This window comes from Mixophyes fleayi, chromosome 9 (assembly GCF_038048845.1).
Source record: "Mixophyes fleayi isolate aMixFle1 chromosome 9, aMixFle1.hap1, whole genome shotgun sequence".
Lineage (NCBI taxonomy): Eukaryota > Metazoa > Chordata > Amphibia > Anura > Limnodynastidae > Mixophyes > Mixophyes fleayi.
Window position 1 is genome coordinate 467,937 of NC_134410.1, and position 26,533 is coordinate 494,469.

General features: G+C 52.3%; 2 protein-coding genes across 5 annotated transcripts in view; one reads left to right on the forward strand and one right to left on the reverse strand.

The window, feature by feature from the left end:
• The window catches only part of PPP1R13L (protein phosphatase 1 regulatory subunit 13 like), a 39,082-nt gene extending 19,338 nt beyond the window's left edge, over positions 1-19,744 (reverse strand). The window contains exon 1 of one of the 2 annotated variants that reach the window (XM_075186155.1): positions 19,627-19,744. Coding sequence is in view for 1 of the 2 variants with exons in the window: in XM_075186154.1 (XP_075042255.1) it covers positions 3,831-3,919 (89 nt within the window). In the remaining variant the exon portion in view is untranslated. Of the gene's footprint in view, positions 1-3,830; positions 3,948-19,626 lie in introns of those variants that run through there. The other variant, XM_075186154.1, reaches the window with a different exon arrangement.
• POLR1G (RNA polymerase I subunit G) overlaps positions 1-26,533 on the forward strand; it is a 71,976-nt gene that overhangs the window by 30,859 nt on the left and 14,584 nt on the right. Inside the window, exon 1 of one of the 3 annotated variants that reach the window (XM_075186162.1) lies at positions 19,693-19,769. The exons of the other annotated variants lie outside the window; for them this stretch is intronic. The gene's annotated coding sequence lies outside the window, so the exon portion shown is untranslated. Of the gene's footprint in view, positions 1-19,692; positions 19,770-26,533 lie in introns of those variants that run through there. 3 annotated transcript variants of the gene reach the window in all.

Below are 26,533 nucleotides of genomic sequence, written 5' to 3' on the forward strand. Positions count from 1 at the left end.
CACTCAAAACTCACCCGCTTCCTTCAAAAGTGCTCTCGCACTGCTGAACGCCTCTGGAGGAAATCTCGTTCCCTGGCCGACTTCATTCACTTTAAATTCATCCTCTCTTCTTTCTGCTCCGCCCTCTCCCTCACCAAACAATCCTTCTTTAAGTCCCTCATTTCTTCTCAGTCCTCCAATCCCCGCCGCCTCTTTGCCACCTTAAGCTCCCTACTCTCCCCCCCACCCCCTTCTGTCCCATCTTCCCTCTCCACTTCTGACTTTGCCACCTTTTTCTCTTCCAAAATTGAGGCCATCAGACTGAACATCTCCTCCTCCCCTTCTCCCGCCTCCCTCTTCGCTTCACCTCCCACCAACACCCAACTCTGGTGCTCTTTCTGCCCTACAACAGGTGAAGAAGTTCGCTCTCTCATTCTTTCCTCTCCACCCTCTACCTGCCCTACTACGCAACATCGCCCGCATCCGTCCCCTTCTCTCAGGAGGCCACCAAAACCATCATACACGCACTCATCATCTCCCGCCTGGATTACTGCAACCTGCTCCTCACCGGCCTCCCCCACTCCCGTCTCTCCCCCCTCCGCTCTATACTCAATGCGGCCGCAAGACTCATCTACCTCTCACGCTCATCCTCTGCCTCGCCCTTCACTGGCTCCCCTTCCCCTACAGAATTCTTTTCAAACTCCTCACCACCACCTACAAGGCTCTCTCCCACTCTACTGCCCCTTATATCTCTAACCTCCTCTCCATTCACACTCCTGCCCGCTCCCTGCGCTCGGCCAATGACCGCCGCCTCTCCTCTACCCTTATCATCTCTTCCCATTCCAGAATCCAGGACTTTTCCCGTGCAGCCCCCCTTCACTGGAATGACCTCCCTCTCCCTTAATCCGCCTCTCTCCTACTCTGTGCTCCTTCAAACGTGCACTCAAAACTCACCTGTTCCTTAAGACCTACCAACCATCCACTTAACCCCCATCTCCTCCACTCATTCTCCCCTCTCTCCCATTCCCTCAACTGGCTCCTCTTGTGCCTGGTCTGTTTACCCTCCCTTAGGATGTAAGCTCGTATGAGCAGGGCCCTCTTCCCTCCTGTCTCCTTACCCGTTCTTCTGCTCCGTGTCTATTGCATCTGCCTGCCTGGAGTTTCTGAAGTATTGGTACTTTTGTTTATTGTTCTGTACTGTTATACCCTGTATAGTCTACTGTTAGTACTATGTGCGGCGCTGCGGAAACCTTGTGGCGCCTAACAAATAAAAGATAATAATAATATGGTGGTTATACAATGCATATCCCCCTCCCCACAGATGTATGGTGGTTATACGATGCATATCCCCCTCCCCACAGATGTATGGTGGTTATACGATGCATATCCCCCTCCCCACAGATGTATGGTGGTTATACGATGCATATCCCCCTCCCCACAGATGTATGGTGGTTATACGATGCATATCCCCCTCCCCACAGATGTATGGTGGTTATACGATGCATATCCCCCCCCCCCACAGATGTATGGTGGTTATACGATGCATATCCCCCTCCCCACAGATGTATGGTGGTTATACGATGCATATCCCCCTCCCCACAGATGTATGGTGGTTATACGATGCATATCCCCCCCCCACACACACAAACAGGTGTCTGTAGGTTATACAATGCATATCTCCCTCTATCAATGAATGGCCAGCACATGATTATTCCCAGCATATCCTACCAATCAATGACCAGCAACATACTGCATACTACCTAAAGTAATTCACTCCAAGAACCAGCATATTAGCAATGACCAGGAGATTGTGCACAGTAATGACCAGCTGTGTGCCGATCCATTTACAGGGAAATCAAGCAGAAAACAAGGAGGGACGCAGGAGTAATGCTCAGACGGACAGAGACACATAATATGAGAACAAAACAAACCATCCCTGCCCCAGTGAAGCTGCAACCTACAAGCCACCCACCAGCAGATTAGCCAGAAGACAACCAGCCTACGCGTCTCTGGAAACCAGATGCACACCCGGGTGTATTATACGGATGTCTCATCATCATGATGTTATCTCTGCATATACCAATCGCCGCTAAAACCCTGTAAAAAAGTCATGCTCTAAGTTACAAAGTGCCCGTCGTCTGCATTGTTATTACTTGCATGTGGGTCAGAATTTTACAGAAATATGGCAGCATGTAGTCAGAAACTAGGAGAAACAGACATTCAACCATCTACACAATATATTAAGGCGTCTAGCGCCAATACACGCATGCAGCATTTAGACGGCGTCAGAAGCTCAGCGTTACTGGCCGTATGTGTCGCCATGTGTGTAACACCGGCCTGGCTGTCTCACAGCAACTTTCAAATCCGTTTATAACAACTGAACTTATTCCGTAATATAAAGCTTCTTATTTCTATACAGACAACTGATGTATAAATCTCAAGTCGTGTGGAAAGTTTCTGAGTGATTAATACATGATTATCTCTCCTCCTGCCAATAAAGTCTTCCTGAAACTCTGTTACTAGACAGGGAAACAGATCCTTTCCACATGATGTAACATGAAATATTTAGGTCACAGATACAGGTCTGTGCACTCATGTGGTGTGATGTAAGAGCTGCATCGTCTTCCTCTACGCTCTGTCTTACAAGGCGCATATTTTACCAGCCTGTCAGATGGAATCAAGGAACAGAATAACGCTGCAGTGATACATTATAACAAACCATGAACTCTGGTGATAAACAACAGCTATGCCTCTACAAGTGTACAGATGCTCTCCAATATACACCGATCAGAAGTGAAGTGAATAACACTGATTATCTGGTTACAATGGCAGCTGCCAAGGGGTGGGATATATTAGGCAACGAGTGAACAGTCAGTTCTTGAAGTTGATGTGTTGGAAGCAGGAAAAATGGGCAACGTAAGGATCCGAGGGTCAAATTGCGATGGCTAGATGCCTGGGTCACAGCATCTCCAAAACGACATGTATTGTGGGTGGTTAGTACCCACAAAAAGTGGCCCAAGGAAAGACAACCAGCGAACCAGAGACAGGGTCATGGGCAACCAAGGCTCGTTGATGTGCGCGGCCCCAAGTATAGCCCGTCTGATCCAATCCCACAGAAGAGCTACTGTAGCACAAACTGCTGAGAAAGTTACTGCTGGGTATGATAGAAAGGTGTCAGAACACACAGAGCATCGCAGCTTGCTGTGTATGGGGCTGTGTAGCCACAGACCGGTCAGTGCCCATACTGACCCCTGTCCACCGCTGAAAACACCAACAATGGGCACCTGAGCGCCAGAACTGGACCATGGAGCAGTGGAAGAAGGTGGCCTGGTCTGATGAATCACGTTTTGTTTTACATTATGTGGACGGCTGGGTGCGTGTGCGTCATTTACCTGAGGAAGAGATGGCACCAGGATGCACTATGGGAAGAAGGCAGCTGGCAGAGACAGTGTATATTTTATATATATATATATTTACTGTATATAGTACATATACAGTAACTATATTATACATCACACTTGATACATTTCTGCAACATTAACAGAAATGCCATCTCACAAACAATTAGTGGAGACGTTACCTGGGATTTAAAGTGTTACATGTAGCATTTTTTTTGCTATAAATAAAGGAGGTTACAAAGCTATATGTAACACTGCGCCTGTGTATCTCAGGAAACACACACTAACACTGCACAACTACAGGGCACAATATAAGAATATGTAGTATACACACCACATTAACACAGAGGTATCTCTCGCACCTGGTAGATAAATCCCGATACATATACACACACATATATATATATATATATATATATACACACACACACATACACACACACATATACACACCATATGCGGCTGCGCAGGTTCCATCCTCCAGATAAGGACGCCACGCTCCCAAACCGTGACAGCTTGTGCCTCTGCTGTGCCTGCACCATGATGAAGAGGTAGTATGTGTGTGTGCAGGGTGAAGGGATGCAGGGAATATAGCTGTGTGTGTAAGGGAGGAGTCCATGCAGGAGGATGACACACCGGTCTGTCAGGTGAGCAATGTGATCAAGAGACCGAGCTGCTTCCCCCATTGTGAAGTGGTACACCTGTGTTTTAGGCTGGAGTCACACCTGCGATTCGGAAGCTTTGTAATGCTCCTGCTTACAAATGCTTAGGAAATAATTAGGAGCGACTGTGCTGTGTTTTAGCTGTTAGGAGTGGAGATCCTGTACAGTGTCCGCCACTGATCGAAGCAGATGAAAGTGGGGTTCAAGTGACACCCTTTATTGGCAAACTGAATAGATTACCAGTAACAAAGTCTAGATGTCAGGCTCCTCTTTCTGCAAAGTGTACAAGTATCACAGATCACTAATAATATCAGCAATCCCGAGGTGCATACACCCCGTCTAACACATGCACAAAGTGCCAAGTAACCCTCATTCCCTCTTCAAAAGAGAAAAGAACCCTGTCTAGGACCCCACGGGCCTTAAGAGTTCTGATTAGGGCCAGCTGAGGGGGGAGACTCATGGGATCCGTCACAGTATCACTCAGAGGCTCCCTCGGCGAGGTCAGAGGGCCCCCTCCCTCAGGCGAGGTCAGAGGGGGCCCCCCCAAGGTGAGGTCAGAGGGCCCCCCCCCCCCAAGGCGAGGTCTGAGGCCCCCCCCCCACAAAGCGAGGTCAGAGGGCCCACCCCAAAGCGAGGTCAGAGGGCCCCCCCCCCCAAAAAAAAGCGAGGTCAGAGGGCCCCCCCCCAAGGCGAGGTCAGAGGCATAGGTACCATTACACCATACAGCACCACCTAGATCTCAAGAAGAGGCCAATTGAACAAAAAGGTGCAAGTAAAGAGAAAGGTAACCCAGCAATAGGAGGCAAGCTAGGGCTCCAGCTGGAAGTATAAGGGGTACCTCACTAACCACATCACCCCTGGGCTTTCTGGTAGACTGCCCACAATGTGAGGGCTCAGTCACAGGACAGACAATAAGGCAGAACTCTACGGCCACAAGAGAGACGACGTTACACGTGAACGGGGCACGGAACCCCCTTCATCTTACATATAACTGTTACATACACAGGTTCCAGTGTTACTCTGTAATAAAGCAGATATTTCATACTGGATCTTGGTACTGTAATTCATATATAGCCTAGTACATAAGACGTGCCATAGTATGAAGATGTGTAGGGAACGTATCCTCTCCCGCTGGCGCAGTTCGGCGTCGTTCAGCGCAGCTCACCCTGACCACTCTGTTAGTAACTGATCAAAAGAACATGCGATGGACATACTAGGTCATGATTCAGGCAGCAGAGCATTATGGGATGTCTGTATTAGCAGAACACAGGGATGAGTGATGATATTGCCCAATACGCAGTGTCGGGTTACTTTTCCTTACATAACATGGGCAGGGCGAGAATTTGGTTTTTATATACACAGAAACTCAGGTGTATGTGAGCGGCTCAGCACAAACAGAAAAGATTTCTGGGTATGGAACAATATAATGATCCCTCAACCTCAGTGTCCCAAATACCTTACATCATGTCCACATATTTATAGGTTAATAAGAATAATAACAACTTATGCAACTGATGTCTAATAAAAATATTTTTGAAGCAAACTGGGACAAATTCACTCATTATGGAGTTAATGACTCAAACTCACAACAGCCTTAGTTAATCTGGCTGTAAAGATGGTTTTAGGATGCTGACTATATTACGGATAGCTCGGAGCCCTAAATCCATGTACCTCCTTATTTACATGTTATCACTGTCTGCATTCACCTTACACTCACACTAAAATGGGGAGAGACAGCCAATATGAATTTATTCCTATTATCGGTGCAGTGATCCTGGCATATTATTGTAAATGCAAATAGTATATAATTTGTGACAGAAAATCACATATAAATTAACATCTGAGTCAGGTAGGGGTACGGTGTTACCTAGACCACTGCATTCTGTTGCATGAATACAACCAGGGCATCTCCTGTTTGTCTGTGTGTGTCATATGGAATCTGTTCCAATGATGCAGTTATATGGGAAATAACAGACTGCGGTTTATTATGTTTGAATCCCAATTTTAGATAATGCTAATTGTTCCTTGTGGGTAGAGCTTACCACTGATGTAAATATTAAGTGTAATATTCCTGTGTTAAAAGGTAGACGGGTAGGGTTACTGGCGGTTAAAGGGACCCCCAGTCCAAACTATAAAACTAATAAACTGTTGAGAGGGAAAGACCGGGAGCAGAGTAAGCCCAATCCTGTTACAAGAACATTACTAGGTGTTACAGTTCAATTACTGTACATTAAAGGTATATATGACCACCCTATCCTGATGTGATATATATATATATATATATATATATATATATATATATATATATATATATATATATATTATATATGCTGGATCATTTAGCAGTAACTTCTTAGATCAATGTATTTCAGTTAGTGGAGTAGTGCACCAATGTTTATCATTGCAAATGTACTGATGCCAGGTTAAAGGGAATTTGTTTCTGCAACTGTCTGCCGTAATGAAGTCCCATGATAATTCAGCCTTTTTTCATCTGTGAGCAACCAACACTTTTTTTAGCCTGAATACACAGCAAAGGGCAGCACGGTGGCCTAGTGGTTAGCACTTCTGCCTCACAGCACTGGGGTCATGAATTCAATTCCCGACCATGGCCTTATCTGTGTGGAGTTTGTATGTTCTCCCCGTGTTTGCGTGGGTTTCCTCCGGGTGCTCCGGTTTCCTCCCACACTCCAAAAACATACAAGTAGGTTAATTGGCTGCTATAAAAAAAAAAAAAATTGACCCTAGTCTGTGTCTGTGTGTGTGTGTGTGTATGTGCATGTTAGGGAATTTAGACTGTAAGCCCCAATGGGGCAGGGACTGATGTGAATGAGTTCTCTGTACAGCGCTGCAGAATCAGTGGCGCTATATAAATAAATGGTGATGATGATGAAAGGGTCGTTACCTACTATCCTGTCTTGTTAAAAAGACAGATGGACTACATAATGTAACCAGCAAGTAATTTAGGAAATCACAATAGACTGATGTGAATTTTGTTAAATCCAAGATTAGAGAATATATTGCGACCTGAGGCTAAATATCTGATGTAATATCTCAGACTTTGTGGTGCCAACTAGGAAGGGAGCTGGCTTACCCCCTGCCAACATGTCAGAAACAGTATATGGGAGCTGTATCTTGTATTCTAACTGCATTATAGCATCCATACTTCTGGATGATCACTAGTACCTACACCTAGTGTGTAATGGAATGTCCCTTGTAAGGACCCCTTGAGCAATAAACATCACTGCTTGAAGATTCTGCCTGCGACTATTACCTGCTGTATCCTGTGACCAACAGATAAGAGCTTACACTCTAATCCTTTCCCCGGCTGTCCTGTGTTGAACACTTTGCCCGCTACCCAGCAGTTCTGATTCATGGCAAGCGATCAGGAGGTACCAGCCAGCCCACAGCAAAGAGGTGCTGCAGTAGCTATACCAGCTACCCCAGAGGTAAGCGGTTCTAGGTGCCGCAAAAAGGAGCCTGGTCAGTACCAGTTGGTTACTGATGGTGAGAAAGAAACCCAGATACACTGTTTAAGTAGAACATACCTTCATCTTCTTCCCACAACAGACCAGATAGTGGGGTAAGCCCATCCAGTCACATATATACATAATCCACTGGTACCATCATTCTCCGTGCAGCTTTACAACTGGGAACAAAGACTGTAATAAAACAAGGCCCGGGTAGCAAGAGACAAAGCGGTAGGAGGGTGCTGCTCGCCATCTTACAATCACTGAGGGGAAGTGCCACATAGTGCATATTGGTGCAGCCAGATAGTAATGGGAACAATGCTTGTGGGGGCTGTATGATCCAGTCACACAGCTCTGTTAGTCTGGGGGTCTGTCAGCTGTTTGAGTATAGGAGAATAAATGGTGTAGAGAGGGGTTATTGGGTAGAATAGCCCGGGCAGGCGGTAATCAAAGAGGGGGGGTAAGAGGGTAGTTCAGGAATTTGATAAGCTGCACGAGAGGTGAGCTTTAAGTACAGACGGCCAATGTAGAGACTGAGAGATCAGCAGTAGAACATGTTACATGGAAGATAAATCTAATGTCGGCACACAAGATAGACTGTAGGGGGAAGACCAGTAAGGAGGGAACTGCAATAGTCAATGCGGGAGATGATGAATTACAGAGTTTGCAGTGTCTGTGTGAGATACGTGCGTTTCTTAGATGTAACAGGAAATGTATAGAGATTGGATGTGGGGAACAATGGAGATGACACATAGGCAGCGAGATTGCGGGGTTAAAGCTGTGTTGTCACCAGAAATAGACCTGTCAGGCAAGTCACCTCTGCTGGCTGATGGGAATATTAATGGCTCAGATGATAATTACTTACAATGAATATGGCAGGAGTGTCCTTAGCGACAGCACTAAGAGCTGTTTCTATGACTTATTCTTATATTAATGTCAGTAGAGTACTATGGGTAATAAACTTCTGGTACCCACCCCGGGCACCTCTCAAACTAAATTCAGCAGATGACGCAACATGATCATAACCGATGACAAGTGAATAAGTGATGTCAGACAATGGCCTGGTGAACAATTACAATTTAATTGTGACATTTCCCAGTGGAGTGAGATCATGTTCCTAAGTCGAACGCATGTGGTGCCCACGTTACCACCACACGCTGCCTCTCGGGGTACCCAGCCCTCCATACAGATTCAGACATTGACGCCAGGACTAGCGCTCAGTGACAGATTCTCCGACATGGCGCAGATATGCACGGTGGCTAGGTGGTTAGCACTTCTGCCTTACAGCACTGGGGTCATGAGTTCTGGGGTATGTATATTAGGGAATTTAGACTGTAAGCCCCAATAGGGGAGGGACTAATGTTCTCTGTACAGCGCTGCGGAATTAGTGGCGCTTTATAAATAAATGGTAATGATGATCCATTCACAGTTCCTACACTCTCATGTGTCGCAAAGTCCTGGTCCCAGACACCCCCCAAACCAGCAGTGGAGGTCCCGGTATAGGAGGTTACTGACATAGACAATCTTCCTTCCTCTCAGTACCACACGACACATGTATAACAACATCCGCACCATATATTACTATGTATTATATCAAAACTGGTGCACACAAAATAGATGCTGTAACCCCAGCAATCACTCAGAACCCTGCTTTTGTTTTGTGTCACACTATGGTACATAACGCCTGGGAGAATACTCTGTACACAGACTACTGGTAGTACACTATATTGTGATGTGGGGGAAGTGGCTTGTTTGAGGTTTGGATCCAGCTCTCCAGTACCACTGCTCTGCCCGCTACCCTGCAGCTCTGGTCCGGGGATCCATCCACAGCTTCCCTGATCCATAATAAGAGGTCAGGCGTACAAGCCCAGGTACACCAGTAACGGGGTATACTCGCAGTGTCAGTTACCCAGAAGAAACCTGGTACTGGATGCCAGTATAGGAGTCCAGTGGTGGCAGCACGTGTAAGCCCCTCCTACTGCGACAAGAGGGTGCATTTGGGATAACGTAAGGGAATGGTGACAAAGAAAGCCCAGCCAGTTCCCAGCAACAACAGACAGGGTGGAATAGGCGGTCCATCCTGTCACACAGTCTGTTACTGACCACTCCTACTGGTGTCACCTGCCACCAGACACTCACAGACCGCGCAATAGATGTAGGGGTATTCGGCTGCCATCGCCAGGATTTCCTTTCGTACACAAACACACTTCCTCCACCATGGCGACTGCACCAGAAATGATATATAAATTCAGTGGTATACAGCGCAAAAAAAAAAAAAGGGACTAAGTTCTCCAGCAGCAACCTATATAATAGGTGCAAGAGATACAAGTATAGTACCAAATGAAACAAAATAGAATATAGGAACGGCGCTCAAAACTCAAATTTCCGTACATGAGTATTTGAGTGCCATTCCTATATTCTATTATGTTTCATTTGCATCAGAAATTAGTACATTTCTAATACACAAACATAACACAGTATCAAAATCAGTATATTTGCAATGATATAAATTGGCGCATTGCGCTAATAATTTAAATATATTTATATAGTAAGTTGTTTATAAGTGATCCAGCCACAGCGGGATTCAGAGCAAGCACTGGGGTGCGCTGATCCCGGGCACCGGCCTCGCTCATGTTGTATGTACCTTTACACGCTGCGACGTTCATACAATCCAGACATCTTACCATGTGATCACCGTATGTGGGTGACTACAGATTAAATAGTATCAATGATATGATGGGGAATCTGTTAATCTGATTGTGATCATGTGACGGGTGTAACAATGATATAATAGTCACTCATTCCTTTCACTACACTTCAAAGACTGAGGCTTATTAGTAAAAGCCATCAGCAATTTGCTGCTCTTACAGTACTAATTCCAGGCAGATTATGTGTCATTAAATGGAGTCTGCAATAAGCCACAACATCTATAGACAAGTGTCAGACCAGTCTGTGTACAAGAGACATTCTACGTGCGCGGTGCCCCCCTCAGGAGCGACATTCTACACGCGTGTTGTTCCTCTCAGACAACGCTCACACTCTTCCATGAGACTCACCAGGATTGCAGGATATTAAACCAGGGCCTATATCACATACATAGGCTGTTGTATGTAATCATGTGACACAGGGGATGTACCTGATCTGTAACCTACAGTCAACTGAATAATACAAACAAGGCGACATGAAAATTGCTAATATTTAACATTGTGTCCTGAATGATATGGAAGACGTCTGCATCCTGTGAGCTCCTAATAAATCAGATAGACCTTGTCCTAAGGGACAGCCGCACATCTCTCACACAGCCGCCAGCCTTTATCCTGCAATAAGCAGTAATTATGTCATTAATAGTATATATATGGTATATACTATCCCGCACTAAGGGCACCATCGCTTCATATTTAGTCAGGAAGAGAACAAATCATCCACAACAATGCCACCTAGTGGCCAATCTGCCAGGAACATGGCATTACACACAATAATATCTCCCAGGAATGGGAGCACCTTGGATTTACACATAAGTAGAACTAAGACAGGATGATTACAATTCAAATTGTACATTATGTATTCAAATTTCCAGGCCACAAGTAACTTCATCCTAAGTGCCCACTGGTGCACACACACACTGCCGCCCCCACAGGCGCACACACACCGCCGCATACACAGCCGCCCCCACAGGCGCACACACACCGCCGCCCCCACAGGAGCACACACACCGCCGCCAACCACAACCGCCGCCCCGACAGGCGCACACACACACAGCCGCCCCCACAGGCGCACACACACCGCTGGCCCGACAGGCGCACACACACCGCCGCCCCCACAGGCGCACACACACCGCCGCCAACCACAACCGCCGCCCCGACAGGCGCACACACACACAGCCGCCCCCACAGGCGCACACACACCACCGGCCCGACAGGCGCACACACACCGCCGGCCCGACAGGCACACACACACCGCCGCCCCCACAGGAGCACACACACCGCCGCCAACCACAACCGCCGCCCCGACAGGCGCACACACACACAGCCGCCCCCACAGGCGCACACACACCGCCGCCCCCACAGGCGCACACACACCGCCGCCAACCACAACCGCCGCCCCGACAGGCGCACACACACACAGCCGCCCCCACAGGCGCACACACACCACCGGCCCGACAGGCACACACACACCGCCGCCCCCACAGGAGCACACACACCGCCGCCAACCACAACCGCCGCCCCCACAGGCGCACACACACCGCCGCCAACCACAACCGCCGCCCCCACAGGCGCACACACACCGCCGCCCCCACAGGCGCACACACACCGCTGGCCCGACAGGCGCACACACACCGCCGCCCCCACAGGCGCACACACACCGCCGCCAACCACAACCGCCGCCCCCACAGGCGCACACACACACAGCCGCCCCCACAGGCGCACACACACCACCGGCCCGACAGGCGCACACACACCGCCGGCCCGACAGGCGCACACACACCGCCGGCCCGACAGGCGCACACACACCGCCGGCCCGACAGGCGCACACACACCGCCGGCCCGACAGGCGCACACACACCGCCCCCACAGGAGCACACACACCGCCGCCCCCACAGGAGCACACACACCGCCGCCCCCACAGGAGCACACACACCGCCGCCAACCACAACCGCCGCCCCCACAGGCGCACACACACCGCCGCCCCCACAGGAGCACACACACCGCCGCCAACCACAACCGCCGCCCCCACAGGCGCACACACACCGCCGCCAACCACAACCGCCGCCCCCACAGGCGCACACACACCGCCGCCAACCACAACCGCCGCCCCCACAGGCGCACACACACCGCCGCCAACCACAACCGCCGCCCCCACAGGAGCACACACACCGCCGCCAACCACAACCGCCGCCCCGACAGGCGCACACACACACAGCCGCCCCCACAGGCGCACACACACCGCTGGCCCGACAGGCGCACACACACCGCCGCCCCCACAGGCGCACACACACCGCCGCCAACCACAACCGCCGCCCCGACAGGCGCACACACACACAGCCGCCCCCACAGGCGCACACACACCGCCGCCCCCACAGGCGCACACACACCGCCGCCAACCACAACCGCCGCCCCGACAGGCGCACACACACACAGCCGCCCCCACAGGCGCACACACACCACCGGCCCGACAGGCACACACACACCGCCGCCCCCACAGGAGCACACACACCGCCGCCAACCACAACCGCCGCCCCCACAGGCGCACACACACCGCCGCCAACCACAACCGCCGCCCCCACAGGCGCACACACACCGCCGCCCCCACAGGCGCACACACACCGCTGGCCCGACAGGCGCACACACACCGCCGCCCCCACAGGCGCACACACACCGCCGCCAACCACAACCGCCGCCCCGACAGGCGCACACACACACAGCCGCCCCCACAGGCGCACACACACCACCGGCCCGACAGGCGCACACACACCGCCGGCCCGACAGGCGCACACACACCGCCGGCCCGACAGGCGCACACACACCGCCGGCCCGACAGGCGCACACACACCGCCGGCCCGACAGGCGCACACACACCGCCCCCACAGGAGCACACACACCGCCGCCCCCACAGGAGCACACACACCGCCGCCCCCACAGGAGCACACACACCGCCGCCAACCACAACCGCCGCCCCCACAGGCGCACACACACCGCCGCCCCCACAGGAGCACACACACCGCCGCCAACCACAACCGCCGCCCCCACAGGCGCACACACACCGCCGCCAACCACAACCGCCGCCCCCACAGGCGCACACACACCGCCGCCAACCACAACCGCCGCCCCCACAGGCGCACACACACCGCCGCCAACCACAACCGCCGCCCCCACAGGCGCACACACACCGCCGCCAACCACAACCGCCGCCCCCACACCGCCGCCAACCACAACCGCCGCCCCCACAGGCGCACACACACCGCCGCCAACCACAACCGCCGCCCCCACAGGCGCACACACACCGCCGCCAACCACAACCGCCGCCCCCACAGGCGCACACACACCGCCGCCAACCACAACCGCCGCCCCCACAGGCGCACACACACCGCCGCCAACCACAACCGCCGCCCCCACAGGCGTACACACACCGCCGCCAACCACAACCGCCGCCCCCACAGGCGCACACACACACTGCCGCCCCCATAGGCGCACACACACCGCCGCCAACCACAACCGCCGCCCCCACAGGCGCGCACACACCGCCGCCCCCACAGGCGTGCACACACCGCCGCATACACAGGCGCACACACACCGCCGCCCCCACAGGCGCACACACACCGCCGCATACACAGGCGCACACACACCGCCTCCACCACTGGCGCACACACACACAGCCTCCAACACTGGCGCACACACACACAGCCTCCAACACTGGCGCACACACACACAGCCTCCAACACTGGCGCACACACACACAGCCTCCAACACTGGCGCACACACACACAGCCTCCAACACTGGCGCACACACACACAGCCTCCAACACTGGCGCACACACACACAGCCTCCAACACTGGCGCACACACACACAGCCTCCAACACTGGCGCACACACACACAGCCTCCAACACTGGCGCACACACACACAGCCTCCAACACTGGCGCACACACACACAGCCTCCAACACTGGCGCACACACACACAGCCTCCAACACTGGCGCACACACACACAGCCTCCAACACTGGCGCACACACACACAGCCTCCACCACTGGCGCACACACACAGCCTCCACCACTGGCGCACACACACACAGCCTCCACCACTGGCGCACACACACACAGCCTCCAACACTGGCGCACACACACACAGCCTCCAACACTGGCGCACACACACAGCCTCCAACACTGGCGCACACACACAGCCTCCAACACTGGCGCACACACACACAGCCTCCACCACTGGCGCACACACACACAGCCTCCACCACTGGCGCACACACACACAGCCTCCACCACTGGCGCACACACACACAGCTTCCAACACTGGCGCACACACACAGCCTCCACCACTGGCGCACACACACAGCCTCCACCACTGGCGCACACACACAGCCTCCACCACTGGCGCACACACACAGCCTCCAACACTGGCGCACACACACAGCCTCCAACACTGGCGCACACACACACAGCCTCCAACACTGGCGCACACACACACAGCCTCCAACACTGGCGCACACACACACAGCCTCCTCCACTGGCGCACACACACACAGCCTCCTCCACTGGCGCACACACACACAGCCTCCACCACTGGCGCACACACACACAGCCTCCAACACTGGCGCACACACACACAGCCTCCACCACTGGCGCACACACACAGCCTCCACCACTGGCGCACACACACACAGCCTCCACCACTGGCGCACACACACACAGCCTCCACCACTGGCGCACACACACACAGCCTCCACCACTGGCGCACACACACACAGCCTCCACCACTGGCGCACACACACAGCCTCCACCACTGGCGCACACACACACAGCCTCCACCACTGGCGCACACACACACAGCCTCCAACACTGGCGCACACACACACAGCCTCCAACACTGGCGCACACACACACAGCCTCCAACACTGGCGCACACACATAGCCTCCAACACTGGCGCACACACATAGCCTCCAACACTGGCGCACACACACAGCCTCCAACACTGGCGCACACACACAGCCTCCAACACTGGCGCACACACACAGCCTCCAACACTGGCGCACACACACAGCCTCCAACACTGGCGCACACACACACAGCCTCCAACACTGGCGCACACACACACAGCCTCCAACACTGGCGCACACACACACAGCCTCCAACACTGGCGCACACACACACAGCCTCCAACACTGGCGCACACACACAGCCTCCACCACTGGCGCACACACACACAGCCTCCAACACTGGCGCACACACACAGCCTCCACCACTGGCGCACACACACAGCCTCCACCACTGGCGCACACACACAGCCTCCACCACTGGCGCACACACACAGCCTCCACCACTGGCGCACACACACAGCCTCCACCACTGGCGCACACACACAGCCTCCACCACTGGCGCGCACACACACAGCCTCCACCACTGGCGCGCACACACACAGCCTCCACCACTGGCGCACACACACAGCCTCCAACACTGGCGCACACACACAGCCTCCAACCACAACCGCCGCCCCCACTGGCGCGCACACACCGCCCCCACAGGCGCACACACACACACCGCCGCCCCCACAGGCGCCCCCACACCGCTGCCCCCACACCGCCGCCCCCACAGGCGCACACACACAGCCTCCAACCACAACCGCCTCCACCACTGGCGCACACACACACAGCCTCCACCACTGGCGCACACACACACAGCCTCCAACACTGGCGCACACACACAGCCTCCAACACTGGCGCACACACACAGCCTCCACCACTGGCGCACACACACAGCCTCCACCACTGGCGCACACACACAGCCTCCAACACTGGCGCACACACACAGCCTCCAACCACAACCGCCGCCCCCACTGGCGCGCACACACAGCCTCCACCACTGGCGCACACACACAGCCTCCAACCACAACCGCCGCCCCCACTGGCGTACACACACAGCCTCCACCACTGGCGCACACACACAGCCTCCACCACTGGCGCACACACACACAGCCTCCACCACTGGCGCACACACACAGCCTCCAACCACAACCGCCGCCCCCACTGGCGCGCACACACCGCCCCCACAGGCGCACACACACACACCGCCGCCCCCACAGGCGCACACACACCGCTGCCCCCACACCGCCGCCCCCACAGGCGCACACACACCGCCGCCCCCACAGGCGCACACACACCGCCGCCCCCACAGGCGCACACACACCGCCGCCCCCACACCGCCGCCCCCACAGGCGCACACACACAGCCTCCACCACTGGCGCACACACAGCCTCCAACCACAACCGCCGCCCCCACAGGGGCGCACACACCGCCGCCCCCACTGGCGCGCACGCACCGCCCCCACAGGCGCACACACACCGCCGCCCCCACACCGCCGCCCCCACAGGCGCCCCCACACCGCCGCCCCCACAGGCGCGCACACACCGCCGCCCCCACAGGCGCACACACACAGCCTCCACCACTGGCGCACACACACAGCCTCCACCACTGGCGCACACACACCTCCTCCACCACTGGCGCACACACACCGCCGCCCCCACAGGTACACTATGTCCTTGGGCCTCTCTAGGCCCTGCTCTAGCTGTGCTGTGTCCCTGGTGCTGTATTACAGCAGATACTCTGGGTTCAGCCCCATAGATACAATCCTTTACTGTACACCGGCTCCCTTCCTGCCGATGTAACACTGTGATATCTACATTACAGGATCTATACACAGGGACACAGAGTAACATTCCTTTTAGCACAATAAGTTACATAGAAACACTTTTCTAGATGTAGAACTGGATACATGAGAATCATTATATACGTCCCATATAAGACATTATCTGATGTGTCTGTAGGGTCACATCACAGGGCGGAGCCCATGTAACAGGTCAACAGCAGTCAGATCAGTGTCTGACACACTGTGTCAGGAAGCTCATTACGGGATGCTGCAATTAGTTTCTAGGCAGACAGAGGCTGATAACAGAGAACAATAGCAAGCAATCACCTGCACAGCAAATACCATGTCACACATCACAGTTCTGCCAATGTATGGCAACTTTTACATCACTGATTATCAGGGGCGTTTACATGAGGTAACTAGCGGTGCTCTGCTTTGTCCTGTATACAGGAAGCAGCTTCTCTAATGGCGGATACTCCAGGAACCATGCCAGGGCCTGGCACACATCTGACGGCTCCACACCCAGATCTGCTCACCACGCAATAATGTGTGTTGTATACGGCACAGGCCTAATGATGGGTATTCTATATGGGACCAGCTAATAATGTGTGTTCTATACGGCACAGGCCTAATAATTGGTATTCTATACGGGACCCAGCTCAGACCTAATCTTCACCATAAGACTGTGATAATGTAACATTGGGGAAAATGAGTTTGTGAGATAATTTTCCAAATTGCTTTCCTTGGCAATTTCAGATTTTCACAGTAATATGTCTACTTGGGGGCAGTGTTTCACTGCGTCCATTGATGGACTTCACTCTACTTACACAGAAGATAACAGCCGCCACTATATACTGACCATTTACAGAGATACATTCTCTACATTTCATTGTTCCAGCCTCGCAGAGCGTTTCCCTTGGAACCTGTCCTCAGCCCTGAAGAATTTCTCACCCTTAAACTCAGCTGACACTTGTAATTAACCCATCAGCTGCCAAGCCATATATTATCCCCTAAACCTTTGCATTATATGTCAGCCATATCTCCTCTGTATCCGCAGTCCGTCCAACCAATTGCTACAAGCCTCATTCCTTGACCCAGAAGTAGCCAATTCACCTAACTGGTGAACTACAAGCCCCAGCATTCACTGCAAGTCTTCTGCTTCTTCTCATACATCAGGGCAAATTATCATCTGAGATCACACTGTCCTGTCCCCCCTCCAGTCACTCCTCTACTCCCCTGCAGATCATCACTCCTCCGCAGGTCACCCCTCTGCAAACCATCACTCCCCCCCCCCCTCCTCCGCAGATCACCTCTGTGCAGATCACTCCCCCCTTCCGCAGATCACCCCTGTGCAGATCATCAGTCCCCCATTCGGCAGATCACCCCTGTGCAGATCATCACTCCCCCCTTCCGCAGATCACCTCTGTGCAGATCATCACTCCCCCCTTCCGCAGATCACCTCTGTGCAGATCATCACTCCCCCCTTCCGCAGATCACCTCTGTGCAGATCATCACTCCCCCCTTCCGCAGATCACCTCTGTGCAGATCACTCCCCCCTTCCGCAGATCACCTCTGTGCAGATCACTCCCCCCTTCCGCAGATCATCACTCCCCCCTTCCGCAGATCACCCCTGTGCAGATCATCACTCCCCCCCTTCCGCAGATCATCACTCCCCCCTTCCGCAGATCACCCCTGTGCAGATCATCACTCCCCCCTTCCGCAGATCACCCCTGTGCAGATCATCACTCCCCCCTTCCGCAGATCACCCCTGTGCAGATCATCACTCCCCCCTTCCGCAGATCACCCCTGTGCAGATCATCACTCCCCCCTTCCGCAGATCACCCCTGTGCAGATCATCACTCCCCCCTTCCGCAGATCACCCCTGTGCAGATCATCACTCCCCCCTTCCGCAGATCACCCCTCTGTAGATCATCACTCCCCCTCCCTTGCAGGTCACACCTCTGCTCCCCCTGCAGATCATCACTCCTCTTGGTAGGACGGAAGCAGTGACACTCACTGAACACTAATAATGGGGGCTTTCACACAGCGTACCCCGCTTCTACATTTTGTCTGCTATTGGCTTATGGCTGTCACTGGAGGTGTGATCAGCTCATTCTATAAATGGACTGAAGGGCATTGCCTTCCCCCCACATGAGCTCTGGTTTGTCCTGTCACTGCCTCGCCACTCAAGTGTTCTGACACCTCCTTATCTGTTGTCCATCCAAATACTTTCCACCCCCCCCCCTCCCCTGCCCTCTAACAGCATGCCATGTGCCACTGATACCACCAGCCGCAAGAGCCCAATACATGCCCAGTCTGTCTTCTTTAACCCCTCTTCTGACGGTGACATTTAGAATATCTGTCTTACTGTTACAGGACCACATTTATCTTATTGCTTTATTGCATTACACTGCAGAGTATCACTCCTTTGTAACCTGCAGTGTATCGCTCATTTTCTTATTACAACACTCTGCAGACTATCAATTATAACCTTACTCTGCAGAATATTATCCACTTATTACATTACCCTGCAGAACATCACTTACTTAGAACACTTACTTGGAACTTTGCTGCAGACTATCACCCCCTTATTACATCACTCAGCAGAGTATCACCCCCACCCCTTATTACATCATTCTGCAGAGCATCATCCCCCTTATTACATCACTCTGCAAAGTATCACATACTTATTACATCACTCTGCAAAGTATCACCCCCCCCATTACATAACACTACAGAGCATCACTTACTTTTCACTTCACTGCAGAGTATCACCCACACACGGCAGAAGCTCTCTCCTTCCTCTCTTCCTGTCCCCGGACTGTCTCTTTGTTACTCCCGGACAATCTCCGTCTCTCCCGTCTCCTCCCCGCACATTCCATCACACGGGCAGGTATGTCTGGACTTGCAGGTGGGGCTGCCGCAGGGCCTGCCGGGAATCGTAGTTCACAGTCCTCGCTCCCAACCGTCATTCACATACACCCAGAGCGTGACTGGACTACAGCTCCCGGCATTCCTCGAGTACCCAAATAAACTACAACTCCCGGCATCCTCGGGGCCAGGAACGTGCTGGCGGCTGAAGTTGGAGACTTGGAACTTTCTCTACCCAGCTGCAAATGTTCCCTGTGCACACTAGTATCACTGCCCCCTGTGCACACTAATATCACTGCCCTCTGTGCACACTAATATCACTGCTCCTGTGCACTAATATCACTGCCCTCTGTGCACTAATATCACTGCTCCTGTGCACACTAGTATCACTGCCCTCTGTGCACACTAATATCACTGCTCCTGTGCACACTAGTATCACTGCTCCCTGTGCACACTAATATCACTGCTCCTGTGCACACTAGTATCACTGCCCCCTGTGCACACTAATATCACTGCTCCTGTGCACACTAGTATCACTGCCCCCTGTGCACACTAATATCACTGCTCCTGTGCACACTAATATCACTGCTCCTGTGCACACTAGTATCACTGCCCCCTGTGCACTAATATCACTGCCCTCTGTGCACACTAATATCACTGCCCCTGTGCACACTAATATCACTGCTCCTGTGCACACTAGTATCACTGCCCCTGTGCACTAATATCACTGCCCCTGTGCACACTAATATCACTGCCCCCTGTGCACACTAATATCACTGCCCCTGTGCACTAATATCACTGCTCCTGTGCACACTAGTATCACTGCCCTCTGTGTACACTAATATCACTGCTCCTGTGCACACTAATATCACTGCCCTCTGTGTACACTAATATCACTGCTCCTGTGCACACTAATATCACTGCCCTCTGTGTACACTAATATCACTGCCCCATGTGCACAATAATATCACTGCCCCTGTGCACACTAATATCACTGCCCCATGTGCACAATAATATCACTGCTCCTGTGCACACTAATATCACTGACCCCTGTGCACACTAATATCACTGCCCCCTGTGCACACTAATATCACTGCCCCTTGTGCACAATAATATCACTGCCCCATGTGCACAATAATATCACTGCCCCTGTGCACACTAATATCACTGCCCCCTGTGCACACTAATATCACTGCCCCTGTGCACTAATATCACTGCCCCTGTGCACACTAATATCACTGCCCCCTGTGAACACTAATATCACTGCCCCCTGTGCACACTTGTATCTCTCACCCTGTGCACACTCTTAATACACTCTGCACACTTATAATTTAGAAGTTATATATATATATTTATTTTTTTAAACAAAAACTTATTTAATTTAATTACGTTAATTTTTTAATCAACAGCCGTTGATTATATGTATAATTCTGAATTCGCCATCAATGTTCTGCTGCTTCCACTTGAGCTGCTGTTATCACATCTTCCGCTGCCTGACCGACGTGATGACTCGAGGCTGGCAATGGGGGATTTGAACCGAAGAGCTACAGGGGTGTAAGTATAATTATTACACTGAAGTACAAAAAAAACCAACAATTTAATTCCACAGGCTGACCACGCCCCGTCTGGTGGATGGTGCACACACTAGTTCATGGGCCCCTACCATTGCATTTCATGGTGGGCCCCTCAGGCCCCAGTCCGACACTGGTTGCTGTCCAGGGGGGCATCGCCCCCCCGGGCCGCTTAGACCCGCTCTTAGGGCCGGCCGGCCACCCCCCCGGATGCAATATCACCTGATTTTTACCGGACGCATCCCGTGTCATGGGATGCGGCCGCCTGTGCCCCCCCCCCCCCCCCCCCCCCGGGCTGAAACCTGCCAGCCCGCGCCTGCTGCATTCCTCCGGTCCTCACATGGTAAATCGGGGTGCAGTAGCCCAAACGCCCCCGGATCCTTTTTATCTTTCACTTCTTTGGTCTGCCTGGAGCTGGCTGCACACCCTGGGGCCCCACACTCGGGAACAAAGACCATCAGCCTATTATCTCTGCAATTAGTAGAACGGGGGTCCAGGGTCCGGTACTCGGGGACGCAGCTGGACAACCGACCATTGATCAGGGGCTCTGCAGGCAGCACACTATTCTTGTTGGGATGACACCTCCATTGTAAAATGATGGTGTGTATGGGCAGCACGGTGGCTCAGTGGTTAGCACTCCTGCCTCACAGCTCTGGGGTCATGAGTTCAATTCCCGACCATGGTCTTATCTGTGTGGAGTTTGTATGTTCTCCCCATGTTTGCGTGGGTTTCCTCCGGGTGCTCCGGTTTCCACCCATACTCGAAAAACATACTGGTAGGTTAATTGGCTGCTATCAAATTGATCCTAGTCTCTCCCAGGGCCGTCTTTCCCATTGGGCACGATGGGCAGGTGCCCGGGGGCCCAGGGGGAAAGGGGGCCCTGGCAGGTCTGCTGCTGTAAAAAAATCCTGTAAAGAAGAAAAAAAAATGAAAAAAACCCCCAAAAAAACAACTTACCTTTTGCGGTCACCTGACCGTTCAGGTCAGGTGACGATTCGGCTCACTCCCTGGTCCTCTCTTCCGTGATGCGCTCGCAGTGAATGTCGGGCGTGATGACGTCATCACGCCAGACATTCACTGCGAGCACAGCATGGAGGAGCACAGCGAAGAGGATTCAACTTATCGCGATTTAAAGGTAAGTTAAGAGGGGGATATATATATATCCTTTTTTTTTTTACTTATATATTTATATATAGGGGCCCCGGTGCACTGCTGTGCCCGGGGGCCCATACTGTTGTTAAGGTGGCCCTGGTCTCTCCCTCTCTGTCTGTATGTGTGTATGTTAGGGAATTTAGACTGTAAGCTCCAATGGGGCAGGGACTGATGTGAGTGAGTTCTCTGTACAGCGCTGCGGAATCAGTGGCGCTTTATAAATAAATGATGATGATGATGATGATGTGTGTCCTGTACCGCTCTCCCTCTCTGTCAGGACACCTTGTTATATCTCATATGAGCGCGTAAGAATGTATCCGTGGTGTACACAGAGGGGGGCGTCAGCCCAGGGTCAGTCACAGATATAACACTACAGTGAGATTTGCCTACTGCAGTTCACAATGAAGCGATTCTGTTGACGTGACGCAATTTCAGCTTTCGTCTGGCTCACGCCGCAATGTCTCATTTTGGTGTTTGCTTCTGAATGTGTCTCTTGTATAAAGATGATGACATTTCTGGAATGTGTGACCCGTGTTTACTCGTGGAAAGTGATAACACATTCTCTCGTTAACCCCCTAACATACCTCCCAACTGATTTAGTTGGGACAGTCCTGATTTAAGGAATATTAAGTGGTAGCAAAGTTTGGGGATGGTGCCTGACGCAATCCAGCAGGATGAGATATCCACCGGCTGCGCTGGGAAGAATGCGAATAGCTAGATCTATATATAATAATCTCTGTATGTATAAGGGGTGAGCGGATTCGGATTTTTGAAATCCGAACACCCCCGAACAGTGCCGATCCGAGCCCGGATCCGAGCACTGTTCGGGGATTCCCGCCCGACGCAAAACTCAGAACGTGGCAAAACGTCATCATCCCGCCGTCGGATCTCGCAAGATCCGGATTCATATTATTCCCCGCTTCCCGCCGCCATCTTCACTCGGGCATTGGAGAGGGAAGAGGGAGGGTGTTTTTGTGGTGTCCTCTGTCCTGCTCAGTCCAGTGGTGCTGTCCTGTGCTCTGTCCTGCTCAGTCCAGTGGTGCTGTCCTGTCCTCTGTCCTGCTCAGTCCAGTGGTGGTGTCCTGTGCTCTGTCCTGCTCAGTCCAGTGGTGGTGTCCTGTGCTCTGTCCTGCTCAGGCCAGTGGTGGTGTCCTGTGCTCGGTCCTGCTCAGTCCAGTGGTGCTGTCCTGCTCATTCCAGTGGTGGTGCTGCCATAATTCCAGTGGTGGTGTCCTGTGCTCGGTCCTGCTCAGTCCAGGGGTGCTGTCCTGCTCAGTCCAGTGGTGGTGCTGCCATAATTCCAGTGGTGCTGTCCTGTGTTGTACTGTGCTGCTTAAGTCCAGTCCAGTGGTACTGCCATATAAGTCCAGTCCAGTGGTGCTGTCCTGTGTCCAGTCCAGTGGTACAGCCACTTAAATCCAGTGGTGCTGTCCTGTGCTGCTTAAGTCCAGTCCAGTGGTACTGCCATATAAGTCCAGTGGTACTGCCGTATAAGTCCACTGATCCTGCCGTATAACTCCAGTCCAGTGGTACTCTCCTGTGCCACATATAATTTTTAAAGGCTTTGCCGAGTGTGTGTGGTTTAGGGGTACTGTCACGGGCACTAGGAGTTTTACCCAGAATTCACCAGGTGTAGCTACACTTACCAGAGGTGCGGACCTCTGGGTAGTGTGGTGAATTAACCATACAATAGAATAGAGGAAAGGAATGTCAATAGTATAAATGCTGAGTCTTGGCACCGTGGAACTGTGATGGTACAGCAGATTAATAAGCAGAATACAATGAGGAAAGAGTCCAAGTGCCTTAGCACGCAGGTAGCATATAGCAGGCCAGTACTTGATAACTGGATAGCGTTAGGCAAAGACCAATCAACAATGCAGTAGAAGAGTCAGCGACTTGCAGCTATAATACAGAGGCACTTGTAGACTTTAGTCCAGCTCATAGGTACCATACTGAGTAGTAGCTATGTCACAAGGAGACATGAGTGGTCTACAGCTGGTAGGTTTCACCACAGATATGTAGAGAAGACTTGTCCAGCGCAGGTATGTAACGGAATAGCGTGAGTGGTCCGCAGTTGGCAGTTTACATCACTGATGAGAAGAGAAGACTTGTCCTAGCGCAGGCATGTAACCGGATAACGTGAGTGGTCTGCAATTGGCAAGTTTTACCACTGAAGTATAGAGGTGACTTGTCCAGGTGCAGGCATGTAACGGAGTAGCGAGAGTAGTCTGCAGCGGGTAAGTTCTACTACTGATGTGAAGAGACTTGTCCAGAAGCAGGCATGTAAATGGAGTAGCGAGAGTAGTCTACAGCGGGTAAGTTCTACTACTGATGTGGAGAGGAGACTTGTCCAGGTGCAGGCATGTAATGGAGTAGTGAGAGTAGTCTGCAGCGGGGAAGTTCTACTACCGATGTGAAGAGGAGACTTGTCCAGAAGCAGGCATGTAACGGAGGTACCGAGAGTAGTCTGTAGCGGGTAAGTTCTACTACTGATGTGAAGAGGAGACTTGTCCAGGTGCAGGCATGTAACGGAGGTACCGAGAGTAGTCTGCAGCGGGTAAGTTCTACTACTGATGTGAAGAGGAGACTTGTCCAGATGCAGGCATGTAACGGAGGTACCGAGAGTAGTCTGCAGCGGGTAAGTTCTACTACTGATGTGAAGAGACTTGTCCAGGTGCAGGCAGGTAACGGAGGGAGCGAGAGTAGTCTGCAGCGGGTAAGTTCTACTACTGATGTGGAGAGACTTGTCCAGGTGCAGGCATGTAATGGAGTAGTGAGAGTAGTCTGTAGCGGGGAAGTTCTACTACCGATGTGAAGAGGAGACTTGTCCAGATGCAGGAATGTAACGGAGGGAGCGAGAGTAGTCTGCAGCGGGTAAGTTCTACTACTGATGTGAAGAGACTTGTCCAGATGCAGGCATGTAAATGGAGTAGTGAGAGTAGTCTGCAGCGGGTAAGTTCTACTACTGATGTGAAGAGACTTGTCCAGATGCAGGCAGGTAACGGAGGGAGCGAGAGTAGTCTGCAGCGGGTAAGTTCTACTACTGATGTGAAGAGACTTGTCCAGATGCAGGCATGTAACGGAGTAGTGAGAGTAGTCTGCAGCGAGTGAGTTCTACTACTGATGTGAAGAGACTTGTCCAGATGCAGGCATGTAACGGAGTAGTGAGAGTAGTCTGCAGCGGGTAAGTTCTACTACCGATGTGGAGAGGAGACTTGTCCAGATGCAGGCATGTAACGGAGTAGTGAGAGTAGTCTGCAGCGGGTAAGTTCTACTACTGATGTGAAGAGACTTGTCCAGATGCAGGCATGTAACGGAGTAGTGAGAGTAGTCGGCAGCGGGTAAGTTCTACTACTGATGTGGAGAGGAGACTTGTCCAGATGCAGGCATGTAACGGAGTAGTGAGAGTAGTCTGCAGCGAGTGAGTTCTACTACTGATGTGAAGAGACTTGTCCAGATGCAGGCATGTAACGGAGTAGTGAGAGTAGTCTGCAGCGGGTAAGTTCTACTACTGATGTGAAGAGACTTGTCCAGATGCAGGCATGTAACGGAGTAGTGAGAGTAGTCTGCAGCGGGTAAGTTCTACTACTGATGTGAAGAGACTTGTCCAGATGCAGGCATGTAAATGGAGTAGCGAGAGTAGTCTGCAGCGGGTAAGTTCTACTACTGATGTGAAGAGACTTGTCCAGATGCAGGCAGGTAACGGAGGGAGCGAGAGTAGTCTGCAGCGGGTAAGTTCTACTACTGATGTGAAGAGACTTGTCCAGATGCAGGCATGTAAATGGAGTAGCGAGAGTAGTCTGCAGCGGGGAAGTTCTACTACTGATGTGGAGAGGAGACTTGTCCAGAGCAAACAGATAACACGAGCAGAAGCAGGAAACACCTCAGAGTCTCAAGGGAATGAGAACCAAGAACAGGCAAAGGTAATAGGGTAACAGCTGCCTTAAGTACTGAGAGGTGATTAATTAACCAATGAGACTAGAGGCGAGGTTTTAACAGTTCAGGGTTTCTGCACATGCGCAATCTTAGTCAAGATGACGGACGGCCGCGGCTCAGGAGAGGC